The following is a 16,271-nucleotide window of genomic DNA, read 5'->3' as shown; positions in this document are numbered from 1 at the left end:
TGTGCATGTGGCTGAGCCTACTTGGCACATCTCAGACGGCTAGTGTTACCAACTTACGTAGGACAATCAAAAGTTTCTTTCTTTGTGTCAAGATCAAAGTCGTGCAGTGTAGATCAGTCTGTAGGGTCTACACGTACCTCTTAGCGACATATGTAGTCATCAGTAACATACCACAGTTTGTTCCGCTCTGACCCTAGTACCACTCATGCGACTCCTCAGAGGGAACTTTAGCAAACATCCCTTCCTGCTCTAAATCGCTTTGGCAGACACAAGGACGAAATACTGATCACCGATGTTTAAATACACGATGACACACTGAAGCAACACGGATTGAAGACCAAATCTGCAACATATGGACTGAGATAGATGACAACAGGCAATTCCTTCATCGAAAGAGCGCCGTCACAGTTATCGTACGTTCGTCGTACGATAGCTAACTTGGAGGGCATTGTTGGGATGAGTCGTACATGTGTCGTAAACCATTCAGCTGTCTATACATAGTCGCCGAATAGGCAGCCTTGTCGGTGTTTGGTTCTGTGTTCCCGTTTGAAAATCTTACGACATCAAAATCGTGCGGCGATCTATGATGATACATGACCGCTCCCTTACTGAGCAACATCTAAAAGCTCCATTGAGAGAAGGCTTTAAAAGGCTTGCATGTCTTTTGTTTATTTGTCAATTATCGAGACGAAACTTTGATCTTTCTCAATTTCTGCCGACACCCCGGCCTTTTTGCAGGATACATTGTGGAAACCAGAAGGAAAATGTTCTGAATACCGATGTAAATAAGCGTCGTACGGAATTAGTCAAACATCAAAATCTACATGTCGACACAGATAAGTAAAAGAAGCTATGAGCAAGTTAAAAATAGAATCAAAGAACGCGCTTTAGGACTCAAATTTGGGTCAGCAGGTCACGACGCGACCGCCCGGGTGTGTGGTCATGTAGTATGGTAATCACACCATCGGGAGCTTCCCGGTATCCCCGCGGTGTTGGGAGTGTTGCCCGCCCGTCCAATTTTAGAAGCGCACGGTCGGGGAACCTTTACGGGGTTAATTCATTACCTTCGCCGAGATGGTTGTGTTTTGCACAGCGTTCGTGTGTGTTTCCGTCCGTCTGTGAACAGTATAAGTCGAGTATACCTGGATGGATTGCCTTCATAAGCAGGTCTTCTTAAGACCTCGAAAAGATTAGAGTTTGGGCCCCTTTTAATAGCGGCTTGCTACGGTACTGCAGCGGAACTTCCGGGTTTGATATCTCCCGTTCTGTACATGCTATGGTCATCATTTTTTAGTGGTAGATAGCTCACGGGAGGGAGAGTAAGTTGTGTAGGTTTGGGCTAACTGCAGGAGCCGATTTTGTTTCAAACTTTGAAAGGGAATAACTCATGAAGGGTATGTTGAGAGTAGTTTTTTTATTTTTTCTCAAGTTCGTAATCGTAGAAGGGGCAATTTGAAATAAAATGTGTTTCGTCTAATCCACCGGGTTTGACATGCAGTATTGTTTTTAAAGAATGTGCGTGTAACGGCCCTTCATGGTTACCAGGCTATGTACAAAATGTAATCTCCGGCTAGCAGAAAGACCACTCCACCGCATGGCCTGACTTGGTCTGGTACTTCCTTTGCGTGGATCTCCGCTGTCTGAGTCACTACTTGTTTGGAAGACTGACCTTTAAACAAAGTGAAGCATCCACGTGCACGTCGGTGGTACCAGTGGACCAAGGCGGTGACCTTCGGACACGTCAGTCACCTGCGTGCCTTCAGCCCACTGTTTTCAAAACAGACTCGACCAGTGTGGTCACCAGATGCAAGTTTGGGTGACGACACACTTTGCAAGCCCCTGTCACAAATTCAGGACCCTCCCACCACTAAAAGCCACCCTATTCTTTAATACTCCAGTTCGCTCCTCTGACCACATCAAAGGAAATCGATGATTTTCCCGACTTCGATTTAAAAAATCTGTACTGGTATTTCATCTCCAATCAGATGTTTGGGGAGGCTAAATCGTTAAATTATCCCAGCTGCCATTTTCTTTCTCAATGGAGGTATTCTGACACAGAAAAAAACGTAATGATTTATCCGGTCCCTTATATCTGCTTGGAGATTGTGTAGTATTGATATAAGTCCGGAAAAGATATCGTTACTGTAAACTATGCATTCGTAGCTCCAAAAACAACACACTGGAATCCCAACAGCCAAAAACTAAAGGAAATTTGAAACTGTTAACATTTTGAGAAGAGATATCTCAAACCTTCTCTCGTGTTTGCCTTGGTTTGGACGTGAGTCAACTATTTGTACACCACGGCTCCCTGTAGGCACAAACTTGCCCTGCAGGTCATTGACCTTGACCCAGTTGGTGAAGAGGAGTCACAGTTTCGTCTAGAAGACTTCCGAACTAATGGAATAAGACGCTGGCTTGTCCTCAAGACGTCTTTCTGACACGACCTTTGAGAATTAAACAAAATGAATCACTGCTGCATGCCAGCATCAAGACAAGGCATGCATTCAGTGATTCACAGGACATACAAGTTTATTACAATGCACATGTATACAGCTGAAACACGTGGTGCCTTGTGGTTAGGGTTGTTGACTCAGAACCTGGAGGTACTGATCATGAGTTCAAATCCCTGACAGGTACGGATGTTGTGCTTTTACTTAGTCACTTAACACCTATTTCTTCACTCGACTCAGGTGAAAATGAGTACCTAGCTTGTTGACTCAGAACTTGGAGACACCAAGTTCGAATCCCTGAGCTGACAGGTCCCGATGTGGTTCCCCCTGGGAAAGGCAATTTACGCAAATTTCTTCACTCGACTAAGGTGAAAATGAGTACCTAGCTTTGGTTAGGGACTTCCTTCGATAGCATGTTAGATGTAGGTCCCGTGTTTGAGGCGAGACACAGCATGTTAAGGATCCCACCACACTTATGGAAAGGTGTTGGGGTCCATTCTGGTGCGAGTGGATCAAATGAATCTGTCCTGATATGCAGCCTGTAATCTTCAGTACAAATCTGGTGTGTCACACCATGAGGCAGATTACTGGTTATGCAATACAAACAAACAGACACGGGGATTTAAAGCCCGAGTATGTCTGTATCGACTTGTTCTCTGCATCAAGTTGATAATTTCTATAATTCTTCAAAATTTCATGTAAAAAAACATAAAGCAACCAGCAGGTGGTTACAATATACTTTTCTTACAACACCAAGGATACATATGTACTTACAAACTTACATAAACCTGAGTTTGATACCTCAATATGTCAAGAAAACGTTTTAATGTATTGCTGTGATTTGCATTGTGTTCTTGCACTTGGCCGCTTCATGTATTCAGGGCCTGGAAAGTTTAAAAATCTGCTCTGAATCTGTGTCAGTAATAACATGTCGTCTAAACATGCGGTTCTGTGACAGAGTCTAGCTGAGACAGTGCCAATACAATGTACTTGTGCCAAGATGTAATGTCTTTTGAAAGGTGCCTCTGGTAGTTTTCAAGGAATATCACCAGGTGATCACTGCTCAGAGTAACTAGACCTGAATAAGATTGGTGGAATGGATCCAGAACAGGAATTAAGGACATACTTCATACCGCAAAGTGTGCCCGACACCCACAAAAATGTGGCCCCATTAATATTTCTTGTTGTTAGTTTTGGCATGTCGTATATGTACATCCATGGCTATGCAAGAGTGTACTTATCTGAAATTTAGCCTCACGGGACCTGCCGCACCTTGGCGACCTCACTGCGACTGAGCAATTTGACAGAGAGCTTAACAAATTTCATCAATAAAGATAAATCTTTTTACGCTTTGTGTGCTTTATTGTCTTCTTAGTCAAATTTGCACGCTTTGCATGATATACCTATAAAGTCAAGGGTAACACATATCCAATTGAGTATGCAGCGAGGTCGCCAATGTGCCGCGGGTCCAGTGAAAGAGGGGCTTAAGCAGGCTCTACAAGAAGGGCTTGTCTTCTGATGGCATATCAATTCTGCACTTGGTTTCTTGTTGTGAGGCGAGTGCAATAGAAACTGAGGGCAATAGAACTGATACACCATCTGAAAAAAAAGAAAGACTCGTAAAGTCTACTTTGATGGCTAACCTATGTGTACGATTTCTTAAAGTGAACAGGGTGTAAAATTAAGCTTTGCAAGAAACCAATATCATGTGTCCGACTTTATTCTGACCAACCAACCAACCAACCGACCGACCGACCGACAGACCGACCGACCGACCAACCAACCAACCAACTAAACAAACAAACAAACAAACAAACAATCAAAACATACCTGTTTATTGCTACCAATGTTGCACTTACATAAAATGATAAACAGGCCTGTCGTACAGTCGACAAGCTTCGGCCGTATTTGTGGATTGCAGAAAGAAAAATCATGGAATAAAAAAAATGCCAGAGATTCAATAAGATTTTTCACTTCAAAATCTACCCTGTTCCAATGAACAGGAATCGGTGACCTATGAACATAGTACCGATCCTTAAAATAGCGTGATGAATGAGAGAATACGAGGCATATTACTTTTAAAAATGTCATTTAGAGCTCTCAGTCTCGTCTGATCGATTGTCCTGCTGTGTGACGGAGGCTTCAGGACATCAACATACTCTAGCACATCCTTATCCTTAAAAAGGTACTGACATGTGAAGCATCCTTCAAAATGTAAAATAAGATACAGTTAGTCTAACACTTGTAGATAGTTCCTTTCATCTTCTTCTTTTCCTCTTCCTTTTCACTGCAGCCTGATCACTCTTCTGACTTCCAGTGTCTGATGTTTTCTGTTTCTTGGGTTTGCAAGACAGAGGGTTTGGAGCTTTGGGTCTTTTTCTCTTTTTCTTTTGTTGCACTGTTGGTTCATCCTTCAGGGCTTTCAACACTGAAGCTTCATGCTCTGATAATCCAATCTGTAACAGAAAATAAAGCGTGTTGGTATGTCACTAATCACAGTACCTTGCACTTGTCCTCATTACACTTTGATAAACAGATTTGTTATTTAGTACTTTCTTCAACAAATTTGAAATCTACAAAGAATCTACAAAGAATCTACAAAGAAATACACTTTAAAAAAATGCCATTGCTTTGTCTATCAACACACCTTGGTGTCCTGTAATCCTTCAGCTTTAGCCACTGATCTAGCTGATGGTCTGTCCAGTACCGGTGTTGCTTTGTTAAGGTACACCAATGGCACTGCTGGGATGTTCTTAAGTTTCTGCGTCAACAGTGGGTCCTGGTAACAAAAGGGGAAACATATGAAACAATCTTTCTCTGCTTGTGTTACAAAAGAAATGTTACCAATCTAAGCTGCTGATGGGGAGAGAAACTAGAAAAATAGAACTGTAAATGCATTTAAGTTTGAATGGTTTAAGGCAAAAATGGAGTGTTCGTGGTGGTTCTAAGTTTGCGGCAGTGCTATAGTCACATACTGCTACAGTATTGAACAAAAATGTTTGCGGTGGTTTTAAGTTCACGGTGAAACGGTCGCCGCAAAACCGTGAACATAAAACCACCGCAGACATTTCTGCATTTACAGTATCATCCAGACACCATCCAGACTATGTTCTTATTCAATCAATTAGGCAACAACAAGTAAATGACATCAGCCAGAGTATTGATTTTTCTCTGATCTGAAAAAAAAAAAATCTAAGAAATTTAGTTCTGATCTGGCAATGCCTTGAGAAGAAGTGACACTAATTAGGAAGCCTTGAGTGTAGTTGTAGAAGAGAAACTAGTTTATTTGGTAGTTGAAGCTGTGACACCAGTGAGTAGCCTTGTGTGTAATTGTAGTGATACTAGGCTACTGCACTAGTGTCACTTACTGCACTTCAGAAGTCCTTGAAGACATACAGAAACAAAAGACTTGCCGGGTAGGATACCATGTTTTGTCGCTTCAATAATTTCTTGTTACATCTATGATCCCTATCTTCAAAATTAAGACATCTTGATCTTTTGGCCATTTTGTTTAGATTTTAGAGTCTGTAGAAGAAGTCATCCATAAAATTTACTTGCTGTGGCCTTATAAAGTTATAGCATAAAACATGTGAAAAGGCTGGGTATGGCACCAAATTAAATGGGAACAGCACAGTAACTGAGATAATGTTGGGACAACGTTAACCGTTTGACTGAGTAGGTCACACATATACAAACCTGGGTTGCAACAAAGTAGTGGTTTTCATTGTGTGGCTTTATAAGACTCAACAGACATTCGGCCGCTGGCAGTGGTGCTCCCTTGTGGCCACACTTTCTGGGTTTGAATCGCTTGGCGACAACGAACGCTCCGTACATCAGCGGTCCGAAGGCCTCCAGCTCGGCCAGAACACAGGAGGTGGTCAGCAGCTGGACATTGCCCTCCAGATACTTGGGAAGCTGTTCCTTTATGTCAACCTGAGTTTAGAGAGATAAGATGTGAACTGTCAAAATCAAATGATCAAGAGCCACTCACATCAAGCTGGCCATGGGGAGAGAGAATTTTGTGTTGGAGAGGTTTACATGGCCGATTTCCCTCCCTAAATTCACCATAAAGCATAGTGGGGTCCCCTATGTGGACCCTCTTATGAGAATCTGCTTGGGGGGACCTGGCAATACTTAATCAAAATTTAGGAAGGCCAGCATCGCTAATAACAGTAAATTCAGGAGGGCCGGCAATATATATATACAATGTATTAGCGATGCTGGCCTTCCTAAATGTTTGACAGTAAATTGATGTGTATTCCTATACACACTGCAGTGCTACATCTCTATAGTCAATTGGTAAAACCTAGGCTGCGAACAGCTAAACAACCAGTCATGCCATTTTTTCTGAGTCCAAGCAAGGACTACAGTCTTCCTTAGATAGACTAGAAAGCTACTGTCATACCTGGAAACTCAATGTCAACCTTAAGAAAACAAAAATTATTGTTTTCTCTAAGGGGGGCCGTCTACCGAAAGAGCTGTATTTTATATATAAGAATAATCCGGTTGAAATTGTGACATCTTATTGTTATCTAGGCATTGTTGTCAACTCCGCGGGCACTTTCAAGGCGAACAACAAACATCTTTACAGTAAGGGACTAAAAGCTTTATTTAGCATGAACCAATCACTGGACAAAGCCGACGCACCTTTGTCTGTTAGAAACAAGCTTTTTGACAGTTGTGTTAAACCCGTTATTCTTTACGGGTCGGAGATCTGGGGTTCAGTTAAAAGCTCCAAATCCTGCCCTATCGAATCCATTCACCTAAAATTCTGTAAACAAGCCCTGCACGTACCGAGATCGGCGTGCGGCCTCGCTGCAAGGGCGGAACTAGGTAGGTTTCCCATTCAAGTGGAGGCCTCCCTAAACGCCATCAAACATCTTTTAAGACTTCGTCTGAAAGTGCCTGCCGACAGTTTTCAGTTAGATGCTCTCGCTTGTCAGATGGACTTAGACAAAACTGGAGCCAAATGTTGGGCGTCAGGAGTTCGGAAGTCCCTAGAGGAGTGCGGTTTTGGCTACATCTGGCATTGCTCTTTATCCCCAAACACAGATACGTCCCAAATCATTAATTCCATCAATCAACGCTTGAAAGATATTCACTTTCAAACTTTCCTAAAAGAAATACACAATGATAACAAAGGTGGATCAGCTAGAAACAAACTGAGATCCTACAGATTGTTCAAGTCCACATATGACGAAGAAAAGTATCTAAGCCTCGAAAATATACGGCATAGGACCGCAGTCACAAAACTCCGTATCAGCTGTCACAGACTTCACATTGAAACCGGACGTCATAACCGCACTCCCCTAGAACAACGTATATGTAGACATTGCAATTTAAATAGGATAGAAGACGAGCAGCACTTTTTAGTAGAATGTAGTTTATACAACGAAGAGAGAGCTGCGCTTTATAAACTTATTCAATGTAGCTTTCCCCATTTTATACATCTTTGCAAAGAGGAACAATTCATATTTCTAATGACTTTAGGTAAACCCTCTATTATAAAACACACCTGTACGTATATTTACAATATTACCAAGAAGCGAGAAGAGGCCAAATTAACGTAACCATTAGATTAGAGTTAGCTTATCATTGTAATGTATATATATATATACGTACTTTCAAACTGTTATGTTTTCTGTTGTGACCTGTACTAAACCCAGTGGGTATGTGTGTACAATAAAGGTCTTCATTCATTCATTCATTGTGACTTTTGGGCAATCTCGCGTTCCACTACGCCATATGTAGAATTTGTCCATAACGGTTAACAATCAATTCTGGAAAGTGGGCTGACTTACAGTTACAATTAAAGGTGAATTAAGATATCTCCCTACGCATCATGGAAAAAGGCGTGCAGACCATCCCTTTAAGCCTCAGACGATGGGACCTGAGCGAGTAAGCGATGCAATATTTCTTTTTCACACACATCAGGAACCCAATGTGTACCTTAAACTGCAGAGCTGCCTTGCAGAATGTTCCATCGATCAGCACCTGGTATGGCTCGATGTAACTGAAGTTGTTCTTGTAAAAACTGAGGATGTGGCGAACATTCTTCTGTCTCTTTACCTTCATGTCCTACAAATACTGAAACAAAAAAAAGAGAGTAGGTCAATATCTTAAAAAATCTAATGTTATGTGGTTGTTGGCAGACTATGTTTAATGTCTGCTTTCAAATTATCAATCATACAAATATGTGTGTCCGAATGCCTATCAATTCATTACAACTGCATGCGCATACACAGGTCAAAGGTGAAGGCCCGACTTGTAAACACTTCTTGTCTCAACCATGCTTTATACATGTAAATATATGACGTTAAACCAAGGAGGTTAAAATCATTTTAACCTAAACGTATAACGTTATATATATATATCAAGGTTATATAACATTAGCCGTGGCGACTAACGAAGGGAGTTTTTGCTTGATATCAAGCAAAACCTCCCTTCGTTAGTCGCCACGGCTAATATAACATATATATATATATATATATATGTTATATATATTTGATATATATATATATATATATATATATATATATATATCAAAGGCTATTTGAAATAATTTTGTATCTTTAACAACGTTATTGAGGGCCTATTGATGTAATTTGTACAACTTCCATGCTACAGCTTGCAGCATGTTTTTGAGGGAGGGGGGCAGTTTACAACCCTGCACTTCCTAACAGTGCACTCAGTGCGAAATTCTGACCGCCCACTTGTAGCTACAAAGTGCCACTTTAAGCTATCAAATACCTTAACATACAATGTGCCAGTTAGGCAAGCGTTTGTGAGTATTCGACATAAAAAGAGAAACACACCGGAAAACACAAGAATTTCCGAGTGATGTCGTGTGTGTGTTGCACGCTGCTTTCTTGATCCTCGCCAGAAATACAGTTCGTAGTTCAACACCTCAAATATTCGCATCAATATTTCTTTACTTACAATCAAATATTACATTAAATGGCATCAAGATCTTACGATTGAACCGTTAAAATTATGTAATATTTATTTCATATCTCTTTTACGAAAAATATGTCTATTTAGTCATGAATAACTTTTGTTGGCTAAGATTCGATGTGACACGAACGAGAAACTCATTATACGACAGACACCAGACCATTTTGTGTCCAAGATGGCGGTCGCGGGAGAGCAAGTGAAACTCGTGCAAATTGATGGCTTGGTAAGGGCTGGTTTTGTCTTCTTCACTCTTCATTTCAGTTCGATCGTACTGCTTCAGACATTAAGAAAATATCGACATATTATTACCCATCATTCGTGGACTGAAGTGTGATTTCCATGCATGAATGCTGTTGCCCCCCTCCCCAAGTCTCTCCATATGCCACATGTGGTTCACATATCTTGGAAATAAGCTAGTTCGGAGTTGCTACTACGCATGTGCAGTGTCAAAGGTGAAGGCCCCCGCGACGAAAACAAGACCCGTCTGGGCGTTGTTATGCAAATCGAGACAATGTGGAGGCGAGCACTGTTTCCGTCGCGGGGGCCTTCACCTTTGACACTGCACATGCGTAGTAGCAACTCCGAACTAGCTTATTATAAAGACAGAGACTGATATATTAGATAAATTATTACCATTGTTCCATTATTGTGTGTTTGCTTGTTTGTTTGTTAACATTATCACTTGAGAATTTGTGGATTGATCTTTCTGATTATGAATATGCTATTTGGACATTTTTTTTCATCTAATAATTTCTTCATTTTGCCGACACCTTGGATGTTGGAAGGTGTCAGCAAAATGAATCCATGGGCCACTTGGCGGCTTTCAACGGTACTGCAGCAGACATGCTATATATTTTTTCAAAGGTAGATAGTTCTTGGGCTAGTGAAGTTGTGGTGTATATATAGGTTTGGGCCTCCTATCAACTTTTCTGGAACTGCAGGACTGACTTCTTTTGAGATTTTGAAGGAGAATAATTCAAAAGGGGTTGATGGAGTGTCGGACCTCGGTTACAGGCCTGAGCCCTGCATCACATTGTAATCATTGCTTCAGGTCGTGCTAAAGATCATCAAACACTGTGAGGAGGAGGGGGCAGTCGGGGCAGTGGTGCAAGGGGTGCTGCTGGGACTGGTGGTGGACGATAAGCTGGAGATCACCAACTGTTTCCCTTTCCCTCGACATGGCATGGACGAGGACTTTGATGAAGGTATGTACACCTGTTCTCTGTATTCAATAGACGAATTCGAACAAGATAAAGTCCCATCAAAAATATATATACGTGTAGAATACAACACAGTGTATTCTCAATCTGCATCACCCTTGGTCCCAGCCCTCTGGCCCATGGTCAGGCTGGTACCTCGGGCTATATGGAATACACCATTTTGCATTCTATATGCATTTTCAAGGGGACTTGATTTTGCTGCATGATTTAAAAGGAGGTTTTCACTGTGTTATAGATCCCTTAGTTTGAAACAAGAGAGTATTTCGGTAGTGATTTTATGGAAGCACATATTCACAGGGTCATGATTTTGTGGTGGAGACTAACCCCCTGCGTACTAATAGCCATTGATGTAAGTTTTAATCCAATTTAATCCACAGTTCAGTACCAGATGGAGATGATGCGGAGTCTGAGGCATGTCAACATCGACCATCTACACGTAGGCTGGTACCAGTCCACAGTACACGGGGCCTTCCTGAACAGAGCACTGCTAGACTCTCAGTTCAGCTACCAAAACGAGATTGAGGAGTCTGTGGTTCTGGTCTATGGTAAGTAATATTGCCAAAATCTGTCTTACAGTTCACTAGTAGCTGCATTGAAAGTAATGATATATAATAATATAGTGATTGTTGGCATTTGTATTATAAATGCCAACAATCAAATATAAATGCCAACAATCACTACTGGGACATTTAGCCTTTTTTTCAAAACGTATATATGGGGAAAACAGGTCTACAGAAAACACACACATAAAGTAAGAGTAGTAACAACGGCGAGGACAGCATTCAAGTGCTAAATACAATACTTGATATACTTGTGACTGATGCTTTAGTAAATTAACCTAGATTAGACCATATTCCCATAGGTAAAGATAAATATCATTTGCAATAGTTTGCCAGTATCAATAATGCGGCTTTGCTGCAGCTCACAGATTTGGGCAAGCTCACCAGGTCACCCCATTTTTCTTGGTAATTGTGTTCTCCATACGTGTAGAAGTTTGACGCTTGAGGCTTACGTTTGAAGCTCTCTCATACACATGTACTTTGCCGCTGACTTCACGTTACCATCTGAAATGATGAATGCAATCCCTTACAACATGTCCAAGCTTGGGACAACCCTAGAATCGAACTCCGTCCAACATACCATGTGATAATGTAATTTCCTGTTGCAGACCCACAGAGGACTGCAGGAGGCTCCCTGTGCTTACGAGCATTTCGCCTGTCACCCATGGCCATGGAGGCATACAAGGAAGGGGAGTTCACATCAGAGAGGTATTTATTCATGCCTAGTTGTGTTTAGTTGCTAGCATAACAGTTTTGGTTAAAAGTTAACAGTTCCTACAGATATGCATTTCCACAACCCTTTAAAACTTTGATCAATAGAAGCTTTATCAAGTTCAGGTATGTAACACAAAGTACAGAAACTTTCATACAATCAATTACAAAGTAGAAAATGGAAATTCAATACAGAATAAATGTTAAAATTCTATTTATTAACAGTAACTAAAATAGTTAAATCTGTAATATCTGGTTATCGTCAAACATCATATCTAGAGCATGCCACAAAGTGGTATTCATTTCCAATTTGCTCTGGGCAAAACCTTTGTTCAAGGGATATGTTGTGGAATCTGCATGTGTCTCTTCTTAGAGTATTTTTAAAAACTGATTACTAGTAAATGAGGCAGTTGCCTACATGAACATGTTTACATTAACTTGCTGCTATCCACCATGAAGTTCAGTACCTTTTTGAAGACTGTATAAATCTTTAGCCGTCAGCAGCCATCAGTGCTCTGTATTACTTATGAACTATGTGTCACCACCTATGCTGACACCTACGTACCTTTGTCTACAGCTTCAAAAAGCATAGTCTTGGCTATGAGAACTTGTTTGAGGAGATCTCAGTCGTCATCAAGAACTCCAACCTGATCAACGTGCTGTGCTGTGAGCTGATAGAAAAGGCCCCCAGGACACAGGAGAGTGACTTCCTCAGCTTAGCCGCCAGGTCAGTGTCTGTCATTCTGTTTATATATATAGAATACAACACGATGTACCCGCAATTTCGTATCACTGCGGGTCAGATCTCCCGACAGCCTATGGCTGGGACCGAGGGTGATACGGAATACACCATGTTCTATTTTATTTGTATAGATATGTCATACCCACCCGAAAAAAGACACATTTCAATGCAAAATGCGCCAGAAGTTGAGAAAAAATTGTAACAACAGCAATTCCAACGTCCAAATCAGGTAGTGAAATATTGACATTGTTGCAACCGGCACACATTATGCTATGATACCCACTTGTGCATTCTAATTATTCTATGGAAGCCTATGTACATGTCATACAAAGACAAATGTAGAAGCCCGTGTGACACTGGCCTAGGTATGTGGTCTAGGTATGACCTATATTCATGTATTGTCAGCTACTCTGACATCTTTATCTTCTTTCTCTTTACCATCATAAATCTAGCCCAGAGTCAGATAAAGGTTGCAAGGTATTTAGTATTGGAGCTACACGTTGACACCTCTTTCTGCCATGACATTTGTACAGAACTCTCATGTTTAGTGCCTGTTATTTTTTGTGGGTTTGTACAGTGGTTCCCTAAGCAGACAGTTGCACTGCCTGATGGACTGTGTGGATGATCTGAACCAGGAGACAACCAAGTTCAACAACTACCAGCGTAACCTGGCCAAGCAGGCTCAAGCCAAGAACCAGTATGCACAGAAAAGGGTGAGAAAGCTCTATCTGTAACTAGCTAGTTTAGGGTCTATATCCAATTCTAGACTACAGTCAAATCTGTACAAGTGACCACCTCTACAGATAAGGACCAATGTCACCTCTTTTTGGTGGTCCTTTAGATGATTTTTCCCTTGACTCAAGAATTGAGAATCCTACCCTCATAGGGCATACCAGATTTTATTCAATTCAATTCTATCTTTCTTGAACAATCTCGCAGACACACTTAGTCTGAATTGTGATGTTCTCACAAAATCTTGATATGCATTTCAGCTAATCCACTTATTCATTATCGAATAAGCTTACAAATAAGCCAAAATCTATGATAGACATTAAAACATATTCGTGTTCATGAACAATCACGTGACATTGATAATTCAATACATCTGTGTCGTTTAGTGGTTGTACAATATACGGTACACGATAAGTGAAACTGAGAACACAAGTATTGATTAAGTAGTGGTTGTACAATATATGGTATATGATAAGTGAAACTGAGAACATCTTAATTATTGATTAAGTAGTGGTTGTATAATATACGGTACACGATATAAGTGAAACTGAAAACACAAGTATTGATTAAGAAGTAGTGTTCAACAGTTCAACAAGGTATGGCATGGGTAAGTTTTTGTATCCTGCAGTCCGGCAATATGGAACGTCCAATTTATCTGAGTTACTATCGGAAATGTTCTGTCTTAGTACTAGTAGGGGCAGCCATTCACGAAGGTCAAAGTAATTTAATCTGCTGACTTAGTAAATGTTGTCTCCTACACCCTTAACAGCAACTTGAGAACGCTGCCAGACAGGCAAAGGGAGAACCTCCGTTGCCCGAAGAAGACGTCACTAAGATCTTCAAACCCATCACCCCCCCTCCCCGACTGGATGCACTCCTGCTGTCAGGACAGCTGGCAAGCTACTGCAAGCAGGTATGATCATGGTTCTGTAGGGTTGTTCTGAAATGTGGCAAGTTCAGGAAGCTATGTGTTTAAAACAAACATGTTTTATTGTATTTAGTGTATATGTCTGGAATTATTTGCCTCTGCTCTTTTCATAGTCCATACATGGCATGGAAGGACTAACATGTGAAGGGTGTATATTTTTTGTACAAACGTCTTTGGTTTTTGAATAATAGTAATAGTAGTAGAACTTAAGACCTGCTCATTCTGTGTTCTGCTTTGTTTACTCCACTTTGTTACCTTCGCCGAGAAGGTTATGCAGAGGGTAGCGTTTGTATGTATGTGTGTAATGTACAGCATAACTCCAGAAGGCTTAGATGGATTGTCTTGATATTTGGTAGGTGGGTAGGTCTTGATAAGCCTAGGAAATGATTAGATTTTGGGTCCCCTAGCGGCTTGTTACGGTACTGCAGCGGAACTTCCTGTTTCAATATCTCGTGTTCTGGACAAGCTATGGAACTGATTTTTGAGTGGTAGATAGCTATTTGGACAGAGAGTAAGTGGTATAGGTTTTGGCCCCCTAGCGGCTTTTTTGGAACTGCAGGAGCAGGTTTTGATTCAGACTTTGAAAGGGAATAACTCAAGAAGGGCTTGATGGATGGTTATAATTTTTGGTAAGTAGATAGCTTGAGTGATGATGTACATGATTAGATACTTATTATGCAAATCAGTATCTAATTTGCATAATTAATGAGGAAAGTTTATACATCGGCCAAATTCCACGACATGACTCTCAAACATGTGACATATGTAACTGAAGAAGAGAGAAATATTGATAGATATCAATTATGCAAATGAATACCTAATTTGCATAATTAATGAGAAAATACTATAACTCAAGATGGGCTTGATGGATGGTAATGATTTTTGGTATGTAGATAGCTTACGTAATGCTTTGTATGATTGGACGATAATTATGCAAATCAGATTTTAATTTGCATAATTAATGAGACAACTTAAAAAACCCGCTGTATTCCATGATATGACTATTGACATATGTGACATTTGTTACTGAGGAATTTTGATGGATAAAAAATATGCAAATGTAGGCCTAATTTGCATAATAAATGAGAAACTACTATAAAACCATACAGGTAAAGGATGGCAATTTCATACTTGTGTCATTTGGAACTTATGTGAATGTGAACATTGTTGAATCAAATTATGGTAATAAGGACCCCATTTGCATAATCCATGATAAATGTTACTTTGTTAGCATAACCTTCTTTGTTACGCTCATACTTTTGTTTTTTGGGTGAAGAAGATCAACTGGTATGATTTATAATTGATGACAAACACCCCTGATATGTCAGTCATAAAGGTTAAAATCATATGGCGAAGGTATGAGGTCGTGGAACTCTAGTTTCAACTGCAAACTAAAAACCACCTCGAACACTCCATTTCCTCTCTTCCGCAAAATCAAACGGCACTACAAACTTAAATACATTTGCACACAAATTACAGTACCATTACTAATCTGTGATGTTTTCCATGTTTTCTAGATCACTGACTATTCAGCTCATAGTTTTGGCAAAGTCTTCATGGCCAAGGCCCTACAGGAGGATACCCAGGGCAGTGCAGCTCAACCGCCGTCACTGTAATAAAACACAAGGCAGTAGTACGTCATCTCTTTCACCACGATTCCTGCACCTACACCGAACTTAGAACCCCTCCAATGCTCGAAGAGTTCTGTTCAGAATCAGAAGATCTTTTATTTCAGTGCTTCTCGTTAGATTTGATCAGGGCTGTCTCCAGGACCAGTCCCTCTGTCCCGGGACGGAAATTTGCTTGTTGGAACAGAAAACATTCACCCCACCCATCCAAAGACTCTGTCTGAACTTCACAACATGAAATTGATGAAAATGCATTTTAGTAACAATGACAGATATAGCAATGAAAATTAACAACATGGGCTCGCAAACAATGAGTGGGATGGAAATAATTTAAAGCTGGATACAA

At 40.6% G+C, this 16,271-nt stretch overlaps 2 protein-coding genes across 2 annotated transcripts; one reads left to right on the top strand and one right to left on the bottom strand.

Annotated features, from left to right (window-relative positions):
• Window positions 1-4,269: 4,269 nt before the first annotated feature.
• On the bottom strand, window positions 4,270-9,381 carry LOC136428013 (rRNA-processing protein UTP23 homolog). The gene is made up of 5 exons (XM_066417254.1): window positions 9,266-9,381; window positions 8,400-8,537; window positions 6,147-6,383; window positions 5,098-5,229; window positions 4,270-4,906 (listed from the first exon to the last, which is right to left on the bottom strand). The coding sequence occupies exons 2-5, from the start codon at window positions 8,523-8,525 to the stop codon at window positions 4,709-4,711; spliced, it is 693 nt and encodes a 230-aa protein (XP_066273351.1). The 5' UTR covers window positions 8,526-8,537; window positions 9,266-9,381; the 3' UTR covers window positions 4,270-4,708.
• A 135-nt stretch (window positions 9,382-9,516) lies between these two features.
• On the top strand, window positions 9,517-16,029 carry LOC136428012 (eukaryotic translation initiation factor 3 subunit H-B-like). The gene is made up of 8 exons (XM_066417253.1): window positions 9,517-9,627; window positions 10,456-10,609; window positions 11,002-11,169; window positions 11,793-11,892; window positions 12,473-12,622; window positions 13,215-13,350; window positions 14,139-14,282; window positions 15,815-16,029. Exons 1-8 carry the CDS (start codon window positions 9,580-9,582, stop codon window positions 15,911-15,913), a joined length of 999 nt encoding a protein of 332 aa, XP_066273350.1. The 5' UTR covers window positions 9,517-9,579; the 3' UTR covers window positions 15,914-16,029.
• The last annotated feature ends 242 nt before the right edge of the window (window positions 16,030-16,271 follow it).

This window comes from Branchiostoma lanceolatum, chromosome 2, assembly GCF_035083965.1.
Source record: "Branchiostoma lanceolatum isolate klBraLanc5 chromosome 2, klBraLanc5.hap2, whole genome shotgun sequence".
NCBI classification, from domain to species: Eukaryota; Metazoa; Chordata; class Leptocardii; order Amphioxiformes; family Branchiostomatidae; genus Branchiostoma; species Branchiostoma lanceolatum.
The sequence above is the reverse complement of the archived record's forward strand: the minus strand, read 5'-3'. Positions and strand labels throughout refer to the sequence as shown.